Source organism: Leuresthes tenuis, unplaced genomic scaffold (assembly GCF_036924035.1).
Source record: "Leuresthes tenuis unplaced genomic scaffold, fLeuTen1.0.hap1 SCAF_9, whole genome shotgun sequence".
NCBI classification, from domain to species: domain Eukaryota; kingdom Metazoa; phylum Chordata; class Actinopteri; order Atheriniformes; family Atherinopsidae; genus Leuresthes; species Leuresthes tenuis.
The window spans coordinates 22,753,188-22,780,927 of NW_027325363.1; the positions used below are offsets into that span (position 1 = coordinate 22,753,188).

Consider the following 27,740-nt stretch of genomic DNA (forward strand, 5'->3'; position numbering starts at 1 on the left):
ATAGAGACTACGGCCAGCTGCAGCTAATTAGACACTGATACTTTTCATTTATTATTTCCACCCTCCTCAGACCCCCTCTTCTCTCCTCCTCCTCACCTCCTCCATTCTCTGCTGAGTTCAAACAGAGCAGCGGCTCACATCTGAGAGTGTCTCCACTCAGAAGCACTTCTCACAGGACTGTTATGGGGATCCACAGGCACCTGTGCAACCTGCTTTACTGCTGCAGACAATGTTGTTTTAAGATTGGGTCAGTGTTCATACTATCGCCCTATGAACGAAGGGTTAACATATGTTATTGTTACATGTTTTTGCAGGATTGAGGTGCAGACTGACTGGTATGAGTGGTGGATCTGAGGATGAGACGGGATAAATTATGTTCATATAAAACATGAAAGATGACTTTTAATAATTAAAAAAAAAAAAACAGTGGATAAGATAAAAAGATAAGATAGTACCCTCCCCAGCCCAGTTTTTGAGGCCAGGTGTAAATGTTATCTGTCTGCCAGCATCATGGAAAAGAGCAAATGGGCTGCTGCTATTTCTGGAGCCTGGCATTTACTCTATCTTCTTGTGCACCTTCTATATTGCAGGCAACTATGGAGTGTAGTGACCACCAAACAAACACGAGACTGACTGTTTGCTGGTATCATATTTACTTTCGATGATGGCTTATTAAAGCTTGAGGCTTTGCTCTACAGCACATGGTGAAGAAGCCGTGATTAGTCAGATGAAAGCTGTATTCAGCCTTAATGAGCTGTCAGCTTTATTGTGTTCTGCTCATTGGAAGTGGTTGTTGATGCAGTGTACACAGTCATAGCCAGTTGCTTAACCTAATACAAACCTGGCAGAGATAAAGGAGGGAAGCTGTAACAAGCGTCAGAAGTTCAGTCCGTACATACCAGTCCAGGGTGAGTATGACTCAGCTGGGGTTCATTTTGTGAACAGGGGCTTGGGTGTGACCACATTACACACATGAAGTGGATCTCACTTGTTGACACAGTGCAACCTAAGGCCCCTTCAGTGAGTTTATGTTTACTACTGCATCTCAGAGAGTGTGAGAAAATGGTACAGTAACCATGGTAACAAAGTTGCGTGTGCATTTGTAGAAGTGGGACATGGGAAGTGGTCGAACTCCGCCCATCCTCTACAGCTCAGTGGAGGATGTCGCACTTCCTCCCCTCTTGCACTTTCAGCGTCAGTAAGAGCGCACAACAGTAGATTATGAGTTTCCCTGTACAACAAGTGGGAATTTTTCACTGAAAATCAATGTAAAATAAAATGCAATGAATTAAAAATTTCATTAACTCAGTTATTAGCATGAATTCTTTCAGATCAACTTTTTAAAAAAGGAATTTTATTTGTATTTCTTTTTTAAAATCCTGGTTTGGTTTCTTGTTCACTCATTTGTTCTAACTTAATCTGCTGTGACCACAAGGGGGTGCAAGATGCTTTTGTTTCAGACTGGCATGTTGCAGACTTGTGGAGGGGACTAAAAAAACAATGCACTGCAATAAAAGTGCCTCAAGTGAACGTAAATGCTCACTAGAGGGAGCAATGTGTCTGTCATCATCTGTGTTGAATCAGTGTTGAGTGAAGCCCTACCTGTTAACATGTAACCTGTTGAAGGATGGCCACAAAACTGCTATCCGTTGTGAATGCAGTTTTCTCTTCATTCAGTATTAAGTAGTAAACTACTTAACTACTAAGTAGATTCACAGAAATCTTATCATACTTGATAGACAACTAGGTACTTTTTCTTAGCAAGATGTTGGAATCATGTTTTTTTTTTTTTTTTCTCATTTTTCCTCTGTATTGTGATTTATTCCACACCAACAGGATTAAAAAGAGATTTGTGGCACAAAATTTTCCATCTTTAGTAAATTTGATCTGATGCACACTGCCTTAGATCCTGAAGCCCTTTGTCTATAGGTCCAAGTCCAAAACAACATATCACCATGTTTTCTCAGCCATATACTGTACACCGCAGACGATAGGGAGCTGTGGCTGTTGCCACGGCAACAAGAACTGATGATCACCTAAGGGATGGTCTGGTATGGTTTATTACCATGGTGACTGCCCCGGTTGTCTCACCTTGAGGCCAGATTTCATTGCCAGAGCAACAGAACATAACCAGCGGATGGAGAAGCTGACTTTCAATAACAACCACAGTGTGTTTTCACTTCATGGATTTAGACTGAACGTGCGTGTGTTCCCTACAGAAAATATACTGAGTAAATAAGGAACAGTGAAAAAAGACAGTGTCAACTGTCATTTCAGTCATGACCTTACACAAATAGGTCATAACAAGATGCCAAGAGATTTGGGCACGTGGAGAGTACAGACAGCTTTAATGGAGGGTGGTCATGAAACTGGGGTGTATCAAGGCAGAGGCCTCCTCTAAATAAAGTTGGGGGGGGGGACTTAGCATGAAAGATCTCTTTCTCTCTTAGTTTTAGGACTTTTAATTTGAGGTGCAGCAGAAGCAAAGTGCAGTGAGTGATAGAAGAATGTTTATTCTGACAAAGCATTGTATTTTGTTTGGAATTCGCTGGTTTGTGTAAAAGAGGAACAAACGTGCTTCTCGGCTGCTCACCAAAATTAGTCTCAAACCTGACAACAATGAGCAAGACTTCTGATAACAGCTCCTGGCTGCTTGTGAAAATGAAATTATGAGAGCAATGAGAGTGTACTGAAACAATAACATAGAGCTGGCACTATATTGGATTAGCTGGAAGGACACTTCTGTGACTGACCGTTATGTTGTTAGCGTTATCTGACAAAACACTTGTGCCATAACCTGCAGACGTTAGCACACAAACCTTATTTAACTCTCAGCATTAGGCACAAGTCACTGCTCATATGAGGATGCTACCTTAGCAAAATTATGATGGACTCATGAGATACTCATGATTTGTCAGGACTGAAAATCTAAATCTGAATAGATGCAGTCTAAATGCTTGTGGACATACCAGCTGTTTCCTTTTATTTCAGTCAGAGGTTTTTATCACTGGCTGGACAAAGCAAATGTGTTGATGTCACTTTACTGTTTTCTGAATTTTACAAACCATATTCCTATTTGATGCATGCAAAGACATGCAGACTCCATTTGCACTCTCAGTCAGATGTTTAAAGACACAATTCTGAGGTCCTTGGAACTTATTTCAGCCATCCATTCTCTGCAAAGCAATCTAAAAGAACAAAAACCTAAGCTGGGCCCACAGCTGACTCAGTCAAACATGTTCAAATGTGCACAGTATCACCCCAGCAGTGTCCCTCCAACTGATTCTATCTAGCACCAATTCAAACCAAAAACTAAGCTGAAAAAAGCCAAAATCCCTACAAAGCTGTGAAAAAACATTGTTTAAAAGTATATATACTTTCAATGGGTGATGAGGAAGCAAAAAAAACCCTAAAATATCATATTTTCCCTTTCTCAGTCTCTAAAATGTTTTAAGGCTGTTGTTACTGAGTGCTCTGCTTGTTAAAGCGACAGTCTTGTTACTCTAAAGTCCCCCAGACAACCAGCCGCCTCTTTGCTTTTGACAAATATTTACTTCTTGCCATTTTCCCAATTCTGCACACACACTCTCTCACACACACAGAGTAGCTGATAAGCACACCATCTGGCCTGAGTGCTGGCTGTTAAGGGCTCATAAAACAGACCCTCACCTATTTAGAGGAAAAGGGCTCCATGAGCAGCAAGCTGTTGACGGTGAGTAAGCAGCACACACACATGCAGTCGCATGCGCAGACTCCCACCCAAATGTAAATTCATATTTAAGGGGGGGGGGGGTTTAGGAGGTGAGAGGATCAGAGGATGTACCCATTCCTGCTCGTTGAATTTCTTCCTAACTGCTGCATTCACACACTTTCCGTCAGATTAAAGACATACAGAGATGGATTTAGCAGGCTTACAAATTGACCGTACCGCTACATCTACCTGAGTGCAAAGCACACAACTTTGTACAAGATGCTACAAGATGCGAGTGCTGGGAAGGTCTATTTAGAAAGGTCATTGTTCCTCATTAGAAAAAGGTTAAATTTGCTGCTGGTTCCCCCACTCATACAGCACAGTCTGAAGGCGGTTATGAAATAGTCATGTAAATTTATCATCATCATTTGGGCTTTTGCACCCAACTTTTTCCTGTTTTTTGTTACTCGGAGCTTCTCGGAGTTAAGGAGCAACAAAGCCTATAATAGGATGTTGGAAGTTTGGCAAAGGAATAACATACCAATCACTAAGAAGATGGGTATATTGTTACGGCCTTATCAACATCAGTATCGATACCAGTTCTTTTTACTGACACTAACGGTGACTGATACTCTTAAACCTGTAGAATTCAAAAAAAAATTGACACATATGTAAAAATTTTCAACAGAATCGTGTGACTAACACACGTCATGCAACACAGGAAAAAAGTAATCATTGAACATGAGGCGAAAATGCTACATATGCTATCAATTATAGCAGGTGCCAACCCTACTGTCAAACAGAAGGGTTGGCACCTGCTTTGAGGAAAGCACAGCTCTGCGTTGTTAAGTTTGAAATACAAGATGTCTTTCCCCACAGTGTCTTTACCTTGTGGAAGCTGCTGATCTTCTTGGAAATTGAAAAATAAATGGCATCCTGCTTCTCTGCTCCTTCGAGCCAAGCTCCGTTACTGCTTCGAGTGTCTTGTTCCTCCCATGCTTACAAGTCATCTCGCAACAGTTACATTAAAACCAAGTAGGGCAGCATTTGTCCTGGTTTTAACATGGGTTCTAATCCTTATTTTTGCTACCATCCCTTTTTGAACTTTGCTTTCTAATTCCACCTCCACTTCCACTTCCTTTTCGGTTTTATCTATGATTCTAAAACCATTCTAAAAGAATAACGCAGCAAACTAGAAAAGCAAATATGTCTTGGCTCAAAATTTGTCCCCTCCACTTTGCAGGTTACCTGGGTAACCTACAAAAGACAAAGCAGTGCATGTACTAAAATCAGGTCCATATGAAATGCATTGAAAAAAGAAAATACAATTATCAAATCACAATTTTCAATGACGCATTCTGACATTGGGCTGAGGTTGCTGCACACAACTGTGGGGAAGGGGAAATTATCATATTTGGTAATATTCAGTCTTTAGTATTTAAATGTTGTAGAAAAACCAGAAGCATTGATCTGTGTTATGTTCTCTCTTCTCCGTGTTGTCAGTCTCTGTTTGCGCCGGAGGAAGTCACTGCCAAAACTAACAAGACCTGGCAGTGTTGCCGTTGGAAACCAAATTAGTCGGATGTTTTAAAGTCAAGCTCCGTTATTGCTTCTGTTGCTGGTTTGTTCACAAACACTTGACATAAGTAGGAGTTTACAGCCCATCTCCTCTGCATCAAAAAGAAACAAGAAGGATACTGTATAAATGAATTGGGGGATGGTGATTCTTTGCTTGGTCTTAAGGTGTGAAAGAAGGATCAAAGGGGAGAGAAGAAAGCAGGATGGCAATATTGAATAAACTAAGAAAAGAAAGTTATTTTCTGTCACTGCTTTCCACTTCACAAAGCAGATGCTCTTTATATTATAAAAAACTAAAGTCTCTGTGGGAAAGAAAAATAATCAACGAATAGAAAACATGACAATCTCTCTTTGAGATGAATGAGAAACAAGGAAGGGGAAAAACACTAAGAGGGCAAGATAGGGGAGCAGGGTTTGTGAAAAGCTTTTTCCATGACCTCTGTGAATAAAGGTGAGTTTATTAAACAGTACTTGTATGTCAGTGCCTTTACCGTAACCCTGTGGGGTCACCGTCAGATAGTCGAGTGCTGATGTTCATGTCACCCCTGTGATTCAAAATCCTTCCAAAGCTCTCGTTGTTTATCACTTACTGTCAGACTGTCTTTACACAGCTGTGCTCAAATCCCTTTTTCTCTATCAAAACTACATTTGGTCATCCTTGCCAGACCTATATTCTTATGCATACACACATTTTCCCTCTCAGTGTATCCATTTTGTACATACATCAGAGGCAAAGAACAAAGCCCCATCTCGCTCTGACAGAGCTTAGCTGAAACCCAATTTTCTTTCAAAGGAATAATTGATCTCTATATGAGCCATGTGCAGATACCGCCTCGCTTGTCCTTGCCTGTTTGGTCCCGCACATTGTCGCTAACAGCTGTCATGGTAATGGGTTGCGCTGATGGATCTTTGCATTTAACCCCCAGTCACTAAAAAATCAAATTACATGCTAGACTAGATGGAAATCTAAATCTATAGCGAACTATGCTCCAAGTATCGGCTATTTGTGTATAATGACTAAAAAAATATCACAGCTGAATAAGAAAGAATAAGAAAGAAAGAAATTTAAAAAAGCAACTGGAGCACCACCTTCCTTAGTTACTGTTGCTATGCCTGTGTCCTTTCAATTTTGGTATTTTCTGTTTGTTTTATTTCAAAGTCTGGGTTAAAAAACTGATGTCAGCTGTAGTGAACTGATCAAAAAAGTTCCAAAACTTTACTTTAAGCTGACTTTTCAAAATGAGAACCCCAAAAAAGTAACGTGAAGTAAGTTCTTTGCTACATTTTGGGAAAGAGGCAAAAAGTACACCACAACTTCACAAATGTGAAGATCTACTGTATGTCAAAAGGACATTGTTCTTATTAAAAGAAGGAGGAATGGAAGAGTATTCAGTTCCGCAAAGACAGAAAGATGTAAACGTATAAATGTATGCGTTCACATCTGTCTGTCTTTGAGGATTGGCCACATAATAACCACCTGCCTGATATTGCGCAGGTTCTCCACAAGCCATCAAAACAGTTCTGACCAGTCACAGCAAGGAATAAAAGAAGGCATCGTGGTGTGTCTTTTGCTGTTGAGTGGGAATTTCATGGATAAAACTTGCTTCTCAGAGATGCTATCACACTGGAATCTGGAGAGTTTTGAAGTTTGGAATCATCTCAGACACTCTTTGGCGTTTTTTTAGCCCTTCCAACAGAACATTACATTATAAATTACTTTACCTGTCAGTGGTATGTTTCATAAAGCTGTTTGGCTCTCTAATTCTCTTAAATAAGACAAAGTCACAATGAGTTCTGGATAAAGAACCCAGTCTCAAAGCAGAACATGAACCACCATGAATCACCAAAGCTTTATCTATTCATTTGATTAACATGATTTTCTGTGGGGTTTTTATTTCCCCTGCAAATGGACACAAAAATAACTACATAAGGGAGCTCAGTTCCAATGCATTTTGACAAATAATCACAAAATGACAGTTAGAAGTCACCAGGAAACAAAAGGGGCGTGCAAACCAAGCCTCTCTGCCTCTGCCTGTCTAAACGGTCTGTTCTTAGGAATACTGTTTCAATTGTGGTGAGATAAGAGCGATTGTGTATAAGTCATGTGAAATTTTGAGTAAAGCCCATTTGATACATTTCAGTATGGGCCTAATTTGTCTTTCATAAGATTTCAGTCCTGGGGCATGTAATTATGATGGTAACACCAAATAAAGTTTAATGCTACACAAGACAGATTTTTGAAGCAGCCAACACACTATTGTTTCATAAAGATGCAAGGCAATAAATAGACTTATACCATCAAAACAAATAAACAACTCAGATCTGATTTTATGCAGCTTTTTAGGGTAGGAGTTCATGTGCTCTGTGCATGTTCAGAATATAGTGCCAAACAGTGTGAGTTATTTGTCTTCTCTCTTTTCCATGCTCAGTATAATTCCTAAGGTGTGTAATTTAACATGCATGAGTGTATTTCACTGCATATGTTGGGCAACCAGCTGTCAGCCAACATCATTCAGTCAAGCAAACTGAGAAAGCAGGAAATTGATTCACCTTCCTGATGTTACGTATGACATTATGGTCCCAGAGGAAACATGGAGACGATGAAAGAATGACTGCACAGAAAAGAAAGAAACCCGCAAAATTACAAGAAAGAGATGCATTTTTTTCCTCTCTTGTGTCATGTGAAGCTTCATCTTCAAAACTGTTTTTAATGGAAGGAGAGTGAGGCTCCATTTATCTGCTCCTACCTGTCAAGAATCCATTAGCAGTCAGTTTAGCAATTAGTGAAAAGCAAAGCGCATATGAGTGACAAAAATTTCCCCAAAGTTAATTGACTAACACATAACAAGCAAAGCAAGACAACTGTGCTGAAAATAGGCCCGAGAGTATGAAAATAATTGTCACAGATGACATTTCAGTCACAGCGAAATGACAGCAGTCAGCAGAGAGCTAGTTGAGGCCTGTGTGCTTGGTGATTAACAAAGCGCTGCCTGTGATTTGACACTGTAATCAGAGCTCACAAAAGGAAAGACATGTTTCCTATTCATCATTGCCCTTCATCACTCACATCCTTCTCTCGTCCGACTCTTGTGTGCATTCTCTCACTTACATCTCCTGATCATATTTCTTCTCGCTTGCAGTGTGTCTTAGATTTTCTTCCTCAGTTTAATTTCTTTTCTTGGAATCATACTTCCCGTGTGTTGTTTTCAGATTTTGATTTGACTTTCTTCTCTGGCACCGCTACTTTAGACTTCTCCTCTGATTTGTTGATGTAATTCTTCGTCGTTTTGGGAATGACTACATGGTGAGCTTAACTTAGCGTAAAGACTGGACACAGGAGAGACAATAAGCTGACACTCTTTACATTACAACTTGCAGTTTAATAAGGGGGGCTTATGTGCCAAACTATGCCGTCCAAGAGGTCAAAAGGGGACTGTCAAGAAATGATCTGACATATAACCAATAAGAAAACTAAAACAAAGCGTTAAATGGTAACATTTGGACATGGGCATCATACTCTCATTGAAAGAAGGATGTAGATTTCTTAAGATCTAGTAGTATGACTACACAAGCTGGGAGGATATGATGTCATGCACTTGCTCCCAGGCCAAACAAGTTGTAATTCAGAACTTGCATGTGGAACCCACGGTTTCTAATAGCCTGGAAAAGACATCCTTCCAGTTTGGTGTTAGGCTGGTGACCTGTGCCCGGTGTATCCTGCCTCTCTGCAGATGCTGGGATTGGCTCCAGACGCTGCCAGCCTCAAAAGGATAAGTGATGCAGAAAATGGATGGATGGAAACACATCCTTTTCATCCTCCCCACAATAACCTCCCTCCATTAACCCGGTCTAAGATTTTTACAAGACTGGACAGATGCTGGCTGGTGTTTCTCAACACAGCTGGTATCGATTCACTTATGTCAAATCAGAGATTTTCCTAGAAGAGATGGGTGACTGCATAATGAGGTTTCGGATCCATTTGGCTTAGATTTATTTGTTTATTTTCTCCGAAAGAGCAAATAAAGGAGAAACTAAAGCTTTTTTAACATAAAATATTCAGTATTTAATAGTTAACATACAAAAGGTCATCAGTCGCATCCTGCTAGCATAGTTTTCAAGGCCAACAATATATGCTGAATATTAACATGTCAAGACAGTATATATTCAGCTATTGATAATGTTCTTCTGAATGTCACAGTCACATTCTGTTGCTACAGTATCATCACTTGAGGATGATAGAAATTGAAAATAAATCCAGGATTTTCACTTTTCCTGCTTGATCCTGATGATATTTAGCCAACTATCAAGACTTATGCCAACAAATCTGCCAAGCCATATGGGCTGCTTGAGCTTACCTTTAGATATGACCCATATAAGCATTTCTAAAACATTAGTCATTTTATAACAAGTTACACCCAACAAAGGTGTTTTTTTTTCCGTTTTCTTTTTTAAAGGATATCATGTACTGTACATTTGGGCAGATTGAAACGCCTATTGAGAATCAGAGTAAAAGTTTGCTTCAAGTTCACTTTACAGCTGGATGGGATCACAAGCATTGTCAAGAGTTTTCCTCTTTCAAAAGGAGCCACAGAGTCTACGTGAGGAGTTTTGAGGGATCACCAACGGACCCGGTTCTGGGACTCACAAGCCAGAGAAATTATTACTCTGGGGCCTTTTCTTGTTAGTTTGCTTGGTTTTCCCTTCTTTTTTATAGTTAATATTACTACCTGGTTTGGTTTGTGCAACAAAAATAAATGACAAGGGTTAGGATGAGATCATTACTAAGGCTAATTTTGACTCTTAACTCTTTAAGCTCAGTTTTCTGGGTTGCCCGATGGACGAGCCCACTATAGGCTTCATGTGTCCTTTCCCACAAAGCCTGCAGAGGTTAATCAGTTATTTTTTAAACTGAACCGCAGGTTGTAAAAAGAGTTTGCACAAATGACCCGTGATGTTGCTTTTATGAGACAGATAGTCTCCATTGTGTTGGGGCCGGCTGGGTTGTCTGTGTCACAGCCTATCTGGATACCAGGCACCAATAGCTGATAGATCATCCATCAGAAACCACTTTGGACAATCTAAGGGCAAGAGAGTCGTTTGCAATAGCTGTCTGGGTTGCCGTTGCACAGTATAGGTGTGTGTGTGTGTGTGTGTGTGTGTGTGTGTGTGTGTGTGTGTGTGTGTGTGCGTGCCTGTGTGATTGAGGTGTTACTAATGTTTCGGGGACAGATAGCAAGGCTGTGTCGAAAATAAATCAATCATCATGCTTGTAGCTTCCGCTGAAGAATTTTATAAGCTGCTTTGCTGAGATTTTCTGAGGAAAAGGCTATTCCTGATAGTCCCATAGATGCACTGTAAATGTGCCGATCTTTTTTTCCCCCAGCTTTATTTTTGGTCCAGCACCATTTCCTTTGGAATCTGAGAGGTGCATGTCTTTTTAAAATATTTTTGAAATATTTTCAGACAAATGGGCAGTTTGTGTGTGTGTGTGTGTGTGGGTGCGTGCGTGCGTGCGTGCGTGCTTGCGTGCGTGTGTGCGTATGTGCGTGTGTGTGTGAGTGGAGACATTGAAAACACTTTCTTCTCCTCTTCATCTTTGTTCTGCTCTAAATCTCACAGAGCTGCCCTCTGGTCTTGCTGCTACTTTCTCACACACACATACACACACAACCGTTTTTTTCTTCAGTTTCTCGCCCCCATTTCTTACAGCCAGGACCCAGAAGAGCTATACAACTGCTTGTATGTTCATGTGCAATATGTGTTACAAGTCAACTATACCAGCATCCATGCTAAGTTCACTGCCATTAACACTGGAGACCATCAGAGCTCCAGGTGATAAAGTAACTGTCAGCAAGCAAGCTCTGACAAAGTTGTGCTTCACAGAAATCATTGCCGTTATGATGCAGTGCTGGACGTGAAACACACTTGTTCAGATGGAGAAGAAATGAAAGTCAGATTATTGCCATAATAGTACAAGAGAGAGTCATCTAATTCAGGGTGAGTAATACTGATGAGTCACTTGGGATATTCAAGCTCAAATTAAAGTAGTAAAACTACAATTTTATTCATATGACCTATGTTGCAATCTATTTCCTACTAAAGTAATGCAGCTGTGATCAGTCTCGTAGTCAGTTGATGAGAACTTTTACTGTTATTACTTTAAACATCAGGTGGCATTTCAGTCTTGCTCAGTTTCAAGTAGGATCTGCCACTAGCCGAAGTCTGAGCTTGTATCGGATTTTTATTCATTTACAGTTTTTTGAGAGACTGACTTTTACAACTGGACAAAGCAGGAAAACGAAAAATTTAAAGATTAACTCAGAGCTCCACTGAGGTCTACATTCAGTCAAGTTTGTTTTTCTAAATTTGAATGTATTTTTTAAATCTTTTCATCCATTCGCAGCGCCAACAGGAGCACCAAAGTGTCATATTTTCAAAATTTTGTTTAGGTTCAGTTGCAGCTGAGTGACAGTTTCTCTTTCTTTCGTTTTGTCTTTGTGTAAGTTACATTTTCAACATTTGTTTTTAAGAATGGCAGTTTCTCTCCATTTATACAATACAATGCAAAAGTGGTGTCGAGCAATAGATCGACAGGCTTTCTGAAGATCTTTCAAATTTTTTCTTTGAACATTGGCTGCTTTCCCAAAATTGTCTTCAACAAAGACCAGGTGCAGGTCCTGGAAAATGCAGCTGTCTCTTGAGTTGATCCATCCACTCTTTACCAAGTGTTCAGCTAAGAACACTTGGCACTCTTTGAGAATCGGAATGATTCGATTGAATTCCTGTAAACAGTTACGGTATATATTTAGTATTTTTTCATAGATGCAACTAAAGAAATGGGAACAAATGTGTTTTTGTGACAGGCTGCCAGTAACAAAGTGCCTACAGATACAATTTAGACTTAGTTCTTTGCTTAGTTGTCTGTTGAGTAAGGTGCCACGTTTATGCTTAAATGATTCATAGCACTTGGTGTTAAGCAGCTTAACAAGAAAACAAACAGAAAAAAAGAAGTTTCTCTGCAGATGCTCAGGTACAAGGACTGGAGTGAAAATAAGATAAAAAGCAGATGATGTCAAAAGAAAAAGTTTGGATTCAGAAAGCCAGGAGAACTATTGTTAAGGACAACTTTGAAAGATTACGAAAACGTTTGGCTCCTTGGAAGCAAATTAGGAGGAAATGAGGGCGACTTGAGACTTTTGATTAGCACTGTATGTTTGACCAATCACATGAGGAAGAGGCCAGAACCAGACCCTAAAAACAGAGTTCTTCCTGTTGTCATGGTTTTAAGGTTTGGCCTCATGCAGTCGGCTCTGAGTCAGTTTGTTCCAGGTTCAGACATATGAGGAACAGCTTTTTGATAACAGCTGAGTTATAATGATCAAATGTTCTGTCAGTCTTTAGAGTTAGACCTGTGTGTGTGTATGTGTGAGTGTGTCTGAGTGTTTATTGACCGTCACACATTCCGTCCCTCTCCCCCTTCTTTCTCTGTCTCTTCTCCGCCTCCTCCATCTGTCGCCTCTCCACAAACACATGGTATCTTGTTTGGTCGACTCAGCAAGGCCCCTGGCTGCGTGGGCTGCAAGTATAGTCACAAAGACACATGCTTGCACTCAGTCATCTCTCGTGCACTGTTGTGTTTAAGATAATAAGAGAAAATGAAGGGGGATTACTGTAGTTCTGTAAATAAGACAGAGACAGGAATCCTGGGGCACATTGTTTATAAGAAAGGCAAGCCAAGAGGGACAAACTGAAATGACAACCCCTTAATAATGATGTATTAGAGAGCACACTGTGGTTCATTCACTTGAGGCTGTTAGCAGGTTCATTCCGTGTGCCCTGAAATTGTGCCAGGGTATTAACACTGTCCAGTGAAACGTGAAGAGAGGAGACAAAAGAATGGAGTAAGATAAGAGACACAAAGCAGAGGAGACAGCAGATGAAAAGAGCAGGCTGGCATAAATACTGTTACTTATGAGCAGAAAAGAGAATGAGTCTGTCTCAGGGAGGCACAGAGAGACTCATGATTGAGTGGTTTTACACAGTAAATTATTTTGGTTTAACATGTATGCACGGCGCCAGGTAAAACGTGACATCAATCTGGTGCCTTTCACAAGGAGGCTAAAGGTATGTGCTGTCTTGCATTGGTATTGATCTAAAAGAGAAATTCTCATGCTTCATTTTAGAGAATGAACAGAGATGTTACTGCGACTTCTGAGAATGATCAAAATGATTTGTAAAACCAGAGTCTTCTTAAAGTCTTCTCTTATGAATTACCTATTGTTCTGTGAGACTGGACTGCATGTTGATAAATTACTGAACTGAAACTTAGTAAGGAAAAAAAATAGTAATTGAAGGATTTGAGCATTTATCTTAAAAATCACAACATTTAGAACTGTGGACCACAGTAGCTATTTCATGTTCTGTCATGAGATTAGGTTGTAATGTAAAAAAATAATTTTTTCAATCATCAACATTCGTCACTTTGAACTTTGATTGTGTCATGGAAGGAGGTAAGTGTTAAAAGCAGTTACTACTCACACATAGATATGCCCACACACCGACATGCACATGCCAGATTCTGTTTGTGACTCATTAATTGAGTTAGTTGCAGTACTGTGGGGCTGTGTGTTGATGTGCGTGAGCTGTAATACAGCCATCATGACATCTCGTGTACTCTAATTAGTTGGTCATAACACTTTTATGATAATGTTAGGACTAAACAGAGTAGTGCACGCATCATGTACACTTAAAACAGAATGTGTCTGTGTACCTGCGCACTTAGGGTCTGGCTAAGAGCTGTCATTATCAAGCTTTTTAAACAAATAACAGCTCATAGAGTAGTTTGCACACTAAAAGATGTCTAAAGGATATATTAGCAAAAACATTAATATGCAACTAGTGCAGGGAATGTCAACTATTCTATGGCCAAGTACTTCTTGGATCACCATAATAGTGATCCACTTACTCCACAAGCCTGTGGAATTGATCGTATTCCCTTTTCCATTAGAAAAGGTGACAGGCAGAGAAAACACGGTCAAAGGGAGACTTTTTGGATATTTAAATTACAGGCAACAAAAGATCCATGCCTGAACGAGGAGTTAAGATCTTACTCCTCTTTATTAAACAGCCATCATATTGGTTTGACAACATACTGGTTTCTCTCTTTATAAAAATCATTTAATTATTATTTTCTTTCTTAAATATTGTGGTGGGCCAAGAGAATAAAGACATTTAAAAACATTGTTTAAAAGATATTCATAAACAGTTCATGTCTGAGAGCTCTGAACATGGAGAAAAAATGAGGAAGGAGAAAAACAAATACATCAAATGTACACATTTTGGCTACTTTGCTGTTTATATAATGTTTACTTTATGCATTGTAATGTAGACAGTGTTGCCTCTGTTGATGCTCCAATATGTCAGGTTTTCATTTATATAACTGAATCGAATACTACTTTTTGAATCCCCAAAGGGGATTTAAGTCGTTGCAATATATTTTAGAACAAATAGTCATTGTAGAAAGGCCAGAATCACCTCCTGCACTGTTCCTTATAGCAGCAGAGCTGAAGAAACCTCTGACTGAGGACACCTGTTGAGGTGCTTGTGCAACATAATTTTTTTCCATAATCAGCTTAAGAAGCTCCAGAGTAGTCCCCAGCTCAGGGCCAGCCTTCATGATCAGTTTGTTCAGTAAGCACTTTTAAATGACAGTAGAAAAACAAACTTTTTCAAATGCATGTATAAAAAGTCAGCCCAACCAAAACTGTACAAAATCAAGCTTGTCAAAAGAGTACTAACATACCCAGGTAATGCAATTGGGGTTTGATTTGCTTCCCCTCAACTAGATTCAAATGGTCCTGGACGTTTTATAGATGCCTCAAAGTTCCATCTTTTTGTAAAAACAGCAAAGCATACGTCTATATATAAAAACACAGTTAAATTCCCAATAAAGCTGCTCTCATTCACATATTTTTCTGTTTCTTTGGTCAGAAGACTAAACACATCAGAAATTGCGATTGAAAATCAGCTTTAAGACTACATGTGAGCTCCATTACTCAGCTCTAACAAAATCCTGATTTTATAACCCAAACGTCATCTGGCAAAATCACTATTTAAGTTATCGAAAGACAGTTTGTGCATGTGGTCTACAGCATCGATGTACTTGATTTTGCCCATGCGCATGTATACTACCACAAGGATGTAGTCAAATTTATTTATTTATCTTTACATATGTTCTTGTATCCATTCGTCTGGATTTATTTTCCTCAACCACACTTTAAATCAAGTGTATTTTTATCTGCTCATAAACTACAGGTTTCAAGCTCTCCAAGATCACGCAAAAAACAATTTGAAAAAAACTAACAAAAAAAACCACCTTATCTGAAGCGAGAACCGCCTAAACCCTTCTTTAATGCCTGGGTCAGCTACAGATGAGAGAGGAAAAGCTAAGTCAGGTATTAGGTTTCTTAATAATAAGCTAAATACTATCCTTGATGACATTTAAGACTTCTCAGGCTCTCAGGCAGTTTTTCCAAAAGGAAAAAGGAAGGTCATTCTTTTGGCCCCTTAAGAAGTATGACATTTGAATCAAGTGCACTGACCAATATCACAACATATTCACCACTGTTACCCAATGTGTTTGAGGAGATTTTATATATATATATATATATATACTTATATGCTTTCATGTTAATTTCCTACTTCTGAAGTGAATAAAGTAGGTTTTAAGATTAAGGCCATTTCAACCTGGGTTGCTTTTTTCTGTGCCGCAGGCAGATCTGCTCATTTGACATGTATTGTATTCACTTGGTGCGCTGTACTTAAAACTGTCTAAATGTTCTTGTGGTGTCGCCCTGAGTTGTTAGCAGCAGTGCTGAGCTCGAGTTGATTGCCTGTTTCATACATTTCTGTTTTAATGCTCCAGTTAAAAATGCATTCGCCATCCTTTGCTGCCGTTTTTAGTTGTGTACGCGGTTCACCACTCAGCTTCCCATGTCACTTGACATGATTTACGCTGCTCAGTGTGGTTGCATGCGTGCCTGTATCAATGTGTGTGGGCGGTCAAGCTATTATATTTTGCCTGGGTACAGTCTGTGGAGTAATAACTCAGTGTTCCCCTTTCTGAGAAGAACAGACAGCATGCTGTTGTAATCTTATCTTAATAATCCATTACCTTCTATGGTTTGTTTTGCTGCTGTGACACTGATATGGCACAACAGTGTTTCATGAAGCTGGTGTGTTGAAAAACAGCTGTCAAGCAGGTCTGGGAAAATCTTTTTTTGTGCAGTTGATGATTCATTTTATGTTGCCTGCAGAGGAAATGGCTAGTTTGCAAGATCGGCTACAGCTGCCAGACAACTAGGAGCGCCACCCAGAGACATTCTAATTTTATTAGCAGAGAGGCAAGACTATTGAAACAACTTCAGTGGACAGAGGAGAGCAACTGTGCTGAAAATTAAAGGATGTGGGACAGAACACTTTCCTCTCTCCTTATTTTTGTATTATTTATACAAAATCAACATGTAGTTTGTGTAAAGTGTTTAGATGAAAGATCTGAAAGTTGGACACAAGAAGAAGAGTCTGACAGCAGTCTGACACGTAGATGAACCACAATGGTCTTGAGATGGGTCACGTTAAATAAAACAAAAACATGAAAGTATTCAGAGAAAGAGAATATACAAAATATGAATGAAAGAGAATATACAGATCAGTTAAAACAATGTAAGACAACAACAGGGTGTTCTTCTTTCTGTCAGTATTTTCAGTTTTCTTTTTCTTTTGTATGCATTTTTGCCTGCTCAGCTGTGACATCCTGAAAATTGGTCGCAAATATCCATTTACAGTTTATCAATAAAGGCTAATTGAGTTATTCTCTAAAACAGCCTGGCACTGCAGTTTTAGGCAACATTGGTCAGGCTTTCACTGAAAGATGGCAGTAAAATGGAGATGCCTGCATTTTACTGCAGTTTCACATCTAGCCTACTAGAATTCAATTTGCCAGTAAATGACAAAATATCAAATTATAGTAGATATGTGGATGTGCATAATTAAACGTTATCTCATAACACTATCATCATCTGTTGATTAAGAAGGGGCTAACTCTGCATGTAAATGTGCATTATTTTTATTTAATTCGATTTATTTATCCAGCCAATTCACAACAAAATTCTTCTCAGGACAGTAATCAGAGAAAGTAAAGAAGTTCAATTCAAATCTATTAAATGCAGTCCAGTTCAGTCCAATTATAATTCAGTTTCTCATACTGTAATTGTTTTTGTGTTAAATTAAATCCAATGCCATACAAATTCAAACAAATATACATCTGCTTCAATTGAAATATAATCCCAATTCAATCAAAATCATTATCAAATTATTATCTTGCAATCCAAGTAAGTCCAGTTTGTTGGAGCTGTGTTTATAAAATGCCAGTTTTTGAAAAGTGGGTAGAGATCTAATAATCGAGCCTGTAGTGGACAGGACACAAACAAACACAAAAACACCAGACGAGTGAAAAAAAGACTAGATTTGGGAGTAATACATTGCAAAGTAATTGCTTCAACACTACTATTTTGTGCAGTGAGGAACATTTCAACAAAGAATACAGCAATTTAAGAATAAACTTGATGCAATAACTTTAGTAGTTAGGCCAGAAACCAGGAAGTTTCGCATGAATTAGATTTACTCAGATTATTTTCTGCTTCTCAACCCTTCATCCCTTCAGGAGACGAGCACTATTTTCCATCTACCTGTCCATGTTAAAACAGTCATTGTTATCAAGCGGCAACCCGCTGCACTTACTGTGTCCACTAGTGAGTGAATGAGTGTGCGTGGGAAGCTGCTTGACAGAAACTACTGTTTTATGCTGTTATTGCTTAACTGACCACATTCAAATGAAATGTTAATTTACAACTTTGTAACTGATAATTATCTTTGAACTGATTATTATCAAACACAATGAGACACTGTCGGTAACTGTAAATTTACAATAATTCATTACAAAGCCATACTTTCAGCTGTGCATTAACAGTCTTAATGTTTACAGCTAGTACGGGTAGCTATTTATAGTTAGTGACAATAAATAGTATGTCAAGTGCAGTGGTGTGTTTCATTCATGTGTTTTGAATAGATTTTTTGACACAGTGAAGCTCTATGCTGAAGCATGTTGTATAACTCCGACTGCTGACAACTTTTATTAGCAAAATAAGTTATAAGTAGTGAGAATTTAAAAAAAAAACTAAGAATATCAACAAACTAATGACTTAATCTGAGTTCAACCCAGCTCTTCCTTGTTAATGTTTCCTTTCAACAGCGTACAGCATATAACGAAGTAACACTCAACACTGATGCTGCTAATTTTAGATGAATGGGTAACTACAACAGGCTACTTCTGACATGACTGCGCACGCATTAGCTTAAGTGGAAACTCATGAGTAAGTGAGGGGAGGAAAAAAAGAGGAACTCTAGTTTTATATAAATGAGCTGATTGTTTTATGGATTTATGTTTACTACAGCTACCTTCATAAATTACTTTGCATTTGCTTGGCTTCAGACCTGTGTGCACTGTGGATTCACTTGGAGCACATCTGTTTGCATGGAAATTTGTCACTGCTTTACTCATGAACTGTAGTTCCTCTGAATTGTGGAAAGGATTAGATTGTACTGTACAGCGCAGGAAATAACACAGACCCATGGGGTTAAAGAGAGGGTGAGATACAAAGTGACACTAAATGGCAGTAAGGTGTGGTTGAGAGGCGTAAACTCTAAATGGATGAAGCCAATCAGTTACCGAAAACCAATTATCTAAATAGAACATTATCTGTGATAACATATTCAGCTACTGGGATCAGATTCTGATTACTTTCTGCCAAAATCTAATGACTGCGCAGATTAGAGGAGCTCTTTTTCTCATTCTGCATTTAAACGGCATTATTAGTCACTATTGTTATCATAAAGTGAAATAGTAATAAGTGAAATAATGAGCTGATAGATGTAAAATTTTCACCTCTGCCAATACACATTTCTTACCTTTCAAATATTAATATTTTCCACAGAAGTCATCAGTGTGGTTACTGTATTCCCGACAGAACAGTTTTGAAATCTGTATTTAGCTATGTAGGTCTGCAATAAGAGGAATCTGGAGAGTGGGAAAATAGGTGGGGATGGAGGGAGTTGTGAGGAAGGAAAAAACAGAAGTTAATGGAAAGTTAACGTCAAGAGCAAACGTGAGGGAGGGATCGTATGGTGACAGGGACAAGAGCTATAAGTGGAGTGTTGCTGTTACAAAGAACAGTGGAGCAAACTGTCAACAAGAATGTGAGACCCAACATAGACAGAGATTCAACGCTTCACCAAGCCCTTGTAAAAGTTGGCATTCCTGTTCAGATCTAAACTATTATAACAATATCGCTACTTTTTCTGTCCTATTAAACTACTGCAAGCCACACTGTGCAACAGTCATCTGAAGAACTTGGCTAAGACATCATCATATGATGTGTGTAGGCTGTACAATGACTGCTGAATCATAGCAGGCGGCGACTTAATTCAAATTAGGTTTTATGAACTGACAAACTGAAAATTGACTGACTTTTTAATATGGTTTGTTTAAGTATGTCCATCTATCTATCTATCTATCTATCTATCTATCTATCTATCTCTATCAAATCTTTCTAACATTATCCTTATGTATCCATAATGTATTTTTCTATGGTATCCTCCAGGATAGACCACAGAGACAAGGCAAATCAGCCACATTTACTCCTTTCTTTGAATTTCAATAGTGTGTTTTGGTCGTTTGGCTTCTATTCAATTCAATTCAAATAGTGCCAAATTACAACAAATGTAAATGGACTTGTACAGCGCTTTTCTAGTCTAGCTGACCACTCAAAGCGCTTCACTACACACATTCATACAGCACATCTTAAGATTCATAACTACATGCTTTTCTAATCATTCATACACATTCATACCCCCAATGATACATTGGGGGGTCAACGTGGGGTTCAGTGTCTGTTGCCCAAGGACGCTTCGACATGTAGCCCGGGGAAGCCTCTGAAGCCAGAGTCGAACCACCGACCTTCCGATTGGTGGGGGACTGCTCTTCCTCCTGAGCTACAGCCGTCCCAAATGTCATCTCAAGACACTTTGAAGACACAATCCAATTCAAGCCAATTAGAATCCAGTTCATTATAATCCAATCAAATCCACTTCACTGAATTCCAAATTAGTCTGTGAGTCTGTAGCACAAGGCGACTGTGAAAAGAAAAAACACCAGACGTGTACTGGCAGCAGGTTCCACAAGAGAGGGGCCTTCCATGTGCCTCCCATTCTACTTTTAGAAACTCTTAACCACAAGTAAACCTGCAGTCTGAGAGCAAAGGGCTCTGTTTGGGAAATATTGCACAACAAGATCTTTAAGGTATGATGGAGCGTGGTCATGAAGAGCTTTATATATAAGAAGAAGAATTCTAAATCCTCTTCTGAATTTGACAATAAAAAGAAGCTAAAACTGGAGAAATATCTATCCGCATCATATTTTTTACACAAAGGCAGCAGCATTACAATGATCAACACCTATTCTTTAAGGTATGTTCCTACTATTTCCTCCACCCAGTTAACCCTCAGATGGTCACAGTCCCTGTGAGTTCACCACCATGGGACATACTACAGTATGTAGTATGTACAGCTACCACATTAAAACTGCTGCCATGTGTGGTAAATAATGCTGTTGATGTTATGGCAACGGCACCTGTCGAGGGTGAGGCAGAATGTGAATACACAGTTACTGATGTTGGAGTGTCGAATGATGAGATCTTAAAGTCATCACAATAATAACGTGTTAACATATCCAACCTGTGTTCACCCCCAACTTGCTACATGCTCACGTTTTGTCAAGTTGGGTGTGCAGGGTTTCCTGAGCTGGAAACTGGATGCATTGCCATGGCAATGTGGAAAATGTCAGTGAAGCTTTCCACAATACATTCTATTTCACTGAATATTTGAGAGTTGAATCAAGATGTTTTCCAAACCTTTTAATGTGCAATGAGGATGTACTATAGTAGAGTGAAGCAAGTCAAGACAGAATAAAAGGTATTTAAAAACAGTCGCCTCAAAAATTGGACTCCAAAACGGACCTCATGCGCCAAGGAACTTGTTGATAGGACGGCACTGCAAATATGAAATTTTTTTGTTGCCATTTACTGTTGGCACAGCTGCTACATCGTTTACTGCCACCGAAGGATAACTGGAAATATGCAGAGGTAGCGAAGTACTTGACGAGTTAGGAATGAGAATGAATATCTGGGTTTTCAACGCCATTTTTTGTCCAGATTTAATAGATGTGAATAAAAAAAGGTGAATGGGAACTGTAAAAAAAACAACAACAACAAATAAAACCTTCCACTAATGTGCCAAAAAAGTATGTGCTTGAAGATATTTGGAAAAAGACTTGGTAATTATTAGTTGGTATGGAAAGAACTTTGTGAATCGCTGTTGTGTGCTCTAGTCAAAAAGCAAGTTGCTTCAAACCCAGAGCCCTCATGGTTATAGGCTGCAGAATTAACTATCGCAACTTGAGCTGCCCAGATATCTCACCCAGTGTTCATGCCAACATGTCAAACCATTACCTTCCTAAAATGACACCAGCAAAATCACCCTTACGGAGGGATTCTTCGTAATGTGTCGGAAACAACATAACACAGAGAAACCGTTTTAATAAACATGTCACGTATACAAAACAAAAAGATAAATGATGTTAGAGTTTGGACCTTCAGAGACTCATTCATATGCAGTCTGAGGAGCTTAAAAAACATCAACTGCAGTGTGTAAATACTCAGCAGACACAGCCACAGAAAGTTAATGCAGAGATGGAGCTGTATCAGTCTTATCCATGCATAAAAGACCTGAAAATATATTTTTTTAGTCCTTTAACATTATCAAAGTCCGCACTTCATCTAAATCTATATCAAACATGTTTTGTGCCACACTATCTGTACATCAGGCTATGACCTGATGAGAGATGGCATTTCTTTGTATTTTCTGTCAGGGATCAGTGATTCATTTCTATGACAATATGGCATTTCAGAGTTAATCTCGCATTGATAGTTTTTTTGTCTTTTTAATTCAAACTATACCACTGATAAGGACTTTATGGTGGAGCTTGATATGTGGAGAACGTTAGCAGAACAAACACACATAAGGTCCAAAATGAGGAGCCCACTATACTTGTGAGGTCCAATGTGTTTAGTGCTGAAAGGGTTGTGTTTGGGTGAGGGTTATGGTTAGTCATTCAGCTGCAATGGTTAGGGTCAGGGTAAGTGACCCAGGAATGTATTATCTCAAACGTGAATCATCACAAAGATAAAAAGAACACATTCGTGTGTGTGCACATCTGGGTGTGTGTGTGTATGTGATGTTTAGGGCATTGAGTAGTTGCTCTGCACCCACTGTGAAGGTCATTTTATGATTTCCTGCAGCAGGCATGTAGCTTGGTCAAGCATTTTGTTTGCCAGTGTGTGTGTAAATATGTTAGTGTGTGTGGCCCTGAAAGTGTATAAATGCTCATTGAAAGGCTTACCAAAAATCTAATATAAAAGAACATTTCTCGGCTGGGCTTTTTAATTGTGTGTGTGTGTGTTTGTATTTCCTGACATAGAATGAGCTGCAAAGATAGGTGACATCGGTAGACTGGCATCTGCTTATTTACAAGACTCTTGAGGAGCTGTGAAGTCACAGGAAAGGCTGCTTGGCACCAGTAAAGAACGCACAAGTGTGTGTATGTGTGTGTGTCTGCGTGTATGTGCGTGTGTGTGCTGGCAATAAGAAAAAACAAAGGGAGAAAGAAACAGCGAGAGAGAGAGTGAGGGTTAAAAAGTTTGTTTCTGTGAATACAAATATTAATGTCTGAAACACACAACATTCGAGCGCCATATGTTTTCAGATGTAATTTTAAAACTGTCATGCTGTTTTGTTTCAAGCTGGGCTGTGACTGTGCAATTTTGGAAATACAACACTGCCAGTACGAAAGTTCAATTAATTTTTGGGTCAATTCAGATTTTAGGCTTTTGAAATTATACATGGAGATAGCTCTGGTGAATTGTACTCAAAGGCTTTAAAAAAAAGCATCTAGGGGTTCATGTTTAGGAGTATCATCCAGAAATAGGTAAATGAATGAACGAAACAAGAAAAATAAACAGATAGATAAATAAAAAAAAGAGACCGTCTGTTGGGTTTCTTGCCCAAAAATATGTAAGTTTTGGATATTAGAATGTTAGAAACATCTGTTGACATTGTAAACTGAAAAAAGCAGCGATTAACAAATAAGTTTCAGCATCTGTTGGAAAACTCTTCACATACATTATCACAGATTGTTGTGTACTTTGAAGGTTTTTGCAACACTAGAACAATATAACATCCATGTGCCAATATGAGAGTGTTTGCTTTCGATACATTATGGGAACCAAGATCTGGGAGGTTACCAACTTATTTGGACCTCTTGTAAATGAGGGGACAGAATTACAGTCCCGCTTGCCCAGAGTGATTTTTGACAATTAAGAGTTGGTTTCTGCATTAGGGTTAGATTAGGGTTATGCATAGGTGGGGTTACAGGTTAGGGGTTCAACATTCAGTTGTGATGGTAAGGTTAATGTTAGGGACAAGAGAATGCATTGTATCAATGGAATATCTCCACAAGAGATATTGAGACAAACACATGTGTGCGTGTTAGAAAGAGAGAAGTTGAAAGGGTGTTTGTGTGTTTAAAAGTAGCTCAATGCAGGTGTGTCATCCCTCCACATCCCAGTGACGCACAATAGGACCCTGGTGGTATGGCTGAGTGTATCTATAAGAACATACACATGTATATGCTTCATGTGTTTGTAACAATCTCTCCCCAGAGGATATCTGACAGTCCGGTTGAGCTGTGAGCTTGTTTGTTTGCCACCACTAAGGTCTTGGGAAAACTTTCAGGTGGCTTTGAGCGAGGGCATCTGTAGGTTGTGTCAATCAAAAAATTGCACACGCCAGGTTTTGAAAGCAAATTCCAAAAAGGATATATGCTAAAGATCTGCGTAAGCTTTTCTTGGATGGATGTCAAGGGGATAGAGCCTTTGGCATTCTTCAGGCAGATATTCTGGCAGCTGTCTGGTTGCCATGGTGCCTATCGTACACAGAAAAAGCTATGCATGAGGACAGAAAGCAGGCCTTCCACTTAATTGCTATGTTTATTGCTGCTGTTTTCTCAGCTTAATCTATTCCCTGGCTTCTGTCAGACAATTACTGAAGCATCTCATCCACTCAGATGTCTTTGTTCCTTGTCTGAAATGATCCATTTCTGTAATTATCCTCTGTACAAGTAGTCACAGACGATTTCAGCTAGCGAACAACATTCACCTTTTTTATTATTAAGGCCGTGCACCCACCCAGACAAGCTGCACCAGATGCGGAAAATGAATCACTGTGTTTTTTTGCCGAGTCAGCATAGCTTGTATAGTTTTATGTCTGCGTCCTCGTCTGTCTGCGAAGCTCTATCAATGCTGCAATGTGACCTCTGATAAGACACGTGTTTTTTTTTTTACCTTTTAAAAATGCAATTTATTGGACATGTTTCATAGTCCAGGGGAACAGAAAATCTGTTCACCATGAACTCATTAGAGAAATGGGAAAATCAATGCAGAAAAGCCTGATGGTAAATCAGTTTAATGAGGAGCATAAAAGGCAACAAATCAGAGCATCATCATCACACTGGACTTCTGTTCATTAGTGTTCAGTGTGCAGGTAACACACAGCACCTGGCAGTTACCTAAATTTCAAATACGATCTGTTATGTTTTTACTGAGTCTGAATACAATACTAAGTAATATTTCAGCACACTTGGTATACAATCATCCTCTCAAAAAAAAAAAAATCAACATTCATAATCTCACACTATTCTAATAACTCATCAACATGTATGGTACTGTTTTGTCATGGGTAACTTTGCATCCCCATCCCCTGAAACAGATGTATAACATACCAACACTCCCTCACCACCTGAAGTACACACAAGCTACATGAAACATTGCAAAGATATTGATAAAGCCAATGGTGCTCTCATATATACAGTTCTGTGCAAAAGTCTTGAGCCAGCCTTACAATGACTGGACTCAAAATTAATAAAAAAAAGTAGCCATTGTCCAAAGGCTTTAAAAGACCATGGCAAACTACTGCTCAAGACCACTTTAAAAGATGACAAGAAAGTCTACAGTCTGAATCAGACATATAAAGAATTTAGGTTTTTTTTTCTTACAAACAAGAGCTATTAAATCATATTGGCATTTTGATGTCTGTCTTTATCATATGAATGCAGAAGACAATTAACTTAAATATGCACTGTTTTCCATTCTAAAACAACCATTAGTAATGTAGAAAACTAAGGGTCCTCTCTGATGTCCCTCTGGGATTTACAAATGTATTCCTAAGAAATAAATTACATTATTTGGCTCAAAATCCTCCCTGCAAAGATAACAGAAGAGCTAGAGTCAAAATTGCTCTAGTTTTTCCAAGATGGAGAGCCTTGCCAGATGGTGAATGGCTCCAAGATAGGTTTTGGTTTTGGATCAGTTTGTTTTGGTCTGAGAACAGCTCTGTATAAAGACTGTATAGACCTAGGGGCATCTTTATGACTAAAGCTCTATTAATGCATGCCATATGCAAATGTGTATGAAAAGACTTATGGATTAATATAGCTCATGGGTTAACGTGTAACAAGCAAAGAGAGACTCTTGATTCTTGTCTTCTGTTTAGGAATTTTATTATTGAGTACACTGCTTATTGTACATGGAAGCAGCTATACTTATATAGTGGCAAAAACATATTTAATTAAGCAACTAGTAAGCAATGAACAAATTAAAAATACAGGAAAGAAAATGAGTGAAGACATGATGTGAAAAATCTAAATAATGATAAAGCCACTGCAATTAATGCAGCTACTGAACCACGCATTCACTCACCCACAATCAGTTTGTTCAGAGAGGAAGAACAACAGGTGGCCACAGATGGAAGGAGAACACTTAAGATCAATATATTCTGGGAAGATGACTTATTTTGCTGTGTTTGCTGAAGTGAACCAACAGAAGAGGAAACTGTCTCAGGGTAAAGGCGGAGAGTAATACAAGCATAACATGGATATCTGGTGGAGGCACATAAGGTAAACAGACGGTTTATTAGTGAAAGGATTAAAAATAAGGGTAAACTGGAGAACAGGCCTGGCACAACAGGATAATAACAGAAAAAACACCAAGAAAAAACTGTAATAACTCAGTGTGTGTAAAATTAGCCCAAATCTTTTTATTTCGTACATTGTTCAGTTTAAGCTCCTATCATCTTTTGAGGTTACATTTCAATTCTGATGTCCTTGGCAACAGCACAGCAGGCAATAGGCTGATAAGCCTGTTTGAATTGAGATTTCACACCGAGGGATGTGTGTGAGAGTGTGTGCATGTGTGTACATTTAGGGTGGGGTGGGTAGGTGTTAGTGTGCATACTTGTACCCAGAAATGAAATCAAAAAATCAAGCATCGATAGAACGAGGTCAGAAAGATTAATGCAAAACCATTAACAAAGTAGAAACAAGGACAGAGAGATAGGAGAAATCCAGTAGAGAGGGTGGGAAGAGGAGGTACCTTGCTCACTCCAGCCTATGAGATGTGGGAGGGAAGGGCTTAGATGACAGAAGGGAGGGAGCAGAACGGCAGACACAGAGAGAGAAGAAGCACAGCATGTTAGGAAGGAGAAGGAGGGAGAAGTGAGAAGGCAGAGGTAGGCAGACACAGAGATGCAGTGCTACAGTGAAAGTGTCCGCGAGGCTGCAACTCTTCATCCTCTCATCAGGGACCATGGTGTGTTATGGAGCTGTGATGTACAGATTTTCCACTGGAGCAGGGAATACAGATAGGAGTTCACCTTGAGCTTAAGACCAGCAGCGGCTCACTGGACCTCTGGGACTACAACTAACCCTCACTGATCCTAACTGAGGCAACTGTGAATTAATTCGATCTGACACTAACTTTTGGATTGCTGCTGACATGTACCTAAGGGTCTGACTACAACGACAAATTGCTAGTCAAGAGGCCAGAATTCAGAAAGGTATCTGTTTCGGCAGAGGACTGTCTGCTGTCTCCAAACATAGAGACTGTGACATCCACCACTCACACTGGAATCCCGCAAAGCCAAGCAGGTCCTGCAGCCCAGGAACCCTGGAGCCAGCCTGACCTTGGACCGACTGTCACCCGAACCCCTCCTGGAACCGGCAGAAGCGTCCAGCATGCCACAGACCAGAGGACGGTACCACAACAAAAAAGCTGGCATTCGGGCTGCAGTGATCCTGATTGGACTCCTCCACAAGTCCCGCAAAGCCAAGGAGAGGGAGAGGGAAAGGGAGAGAGAGGAGAGTGAAGGGTGGGTGAAGTTTGTGTCGTCCGATGAAAAGCATGCTGGA

General features: G+C 39.4%; 1 protein-coding gene across 4 annotated transcripts in view; it reads left to right on the forward strand.

Annotated features, from left to right (window-relative positions):
- The window catches only part of rap1gap2a (RAP1 GTPase activating protein 2a), a 96,440-nt gene that overhangs the window by 23,215 nt on the left and 45,485 nt on the right, over window positions 1–27,740 (forward strand). Inside the window, exon 1 of one of the 4 annotated variants that reach the window (XM_072392894.1) lies at window positions 27,011–27,700. The exons of 2 other annotated variants lie outside the window; for them this stretch is intronic. In XM_072392894.1, the coding sequence (XP_072248995.1) occupies window positions 27,567–27,700 (134 nt within the window). In that variant the 5' untranslated portion in view covers window positions 27,011–27,566. Of the gene's footprint in view, window positions 1–27,010; window positions 27,701–27,740 lie in introns of those variants that run through there. One more of the 4 variants, XM_072392895.1, reaches the window with a different exon arrangement.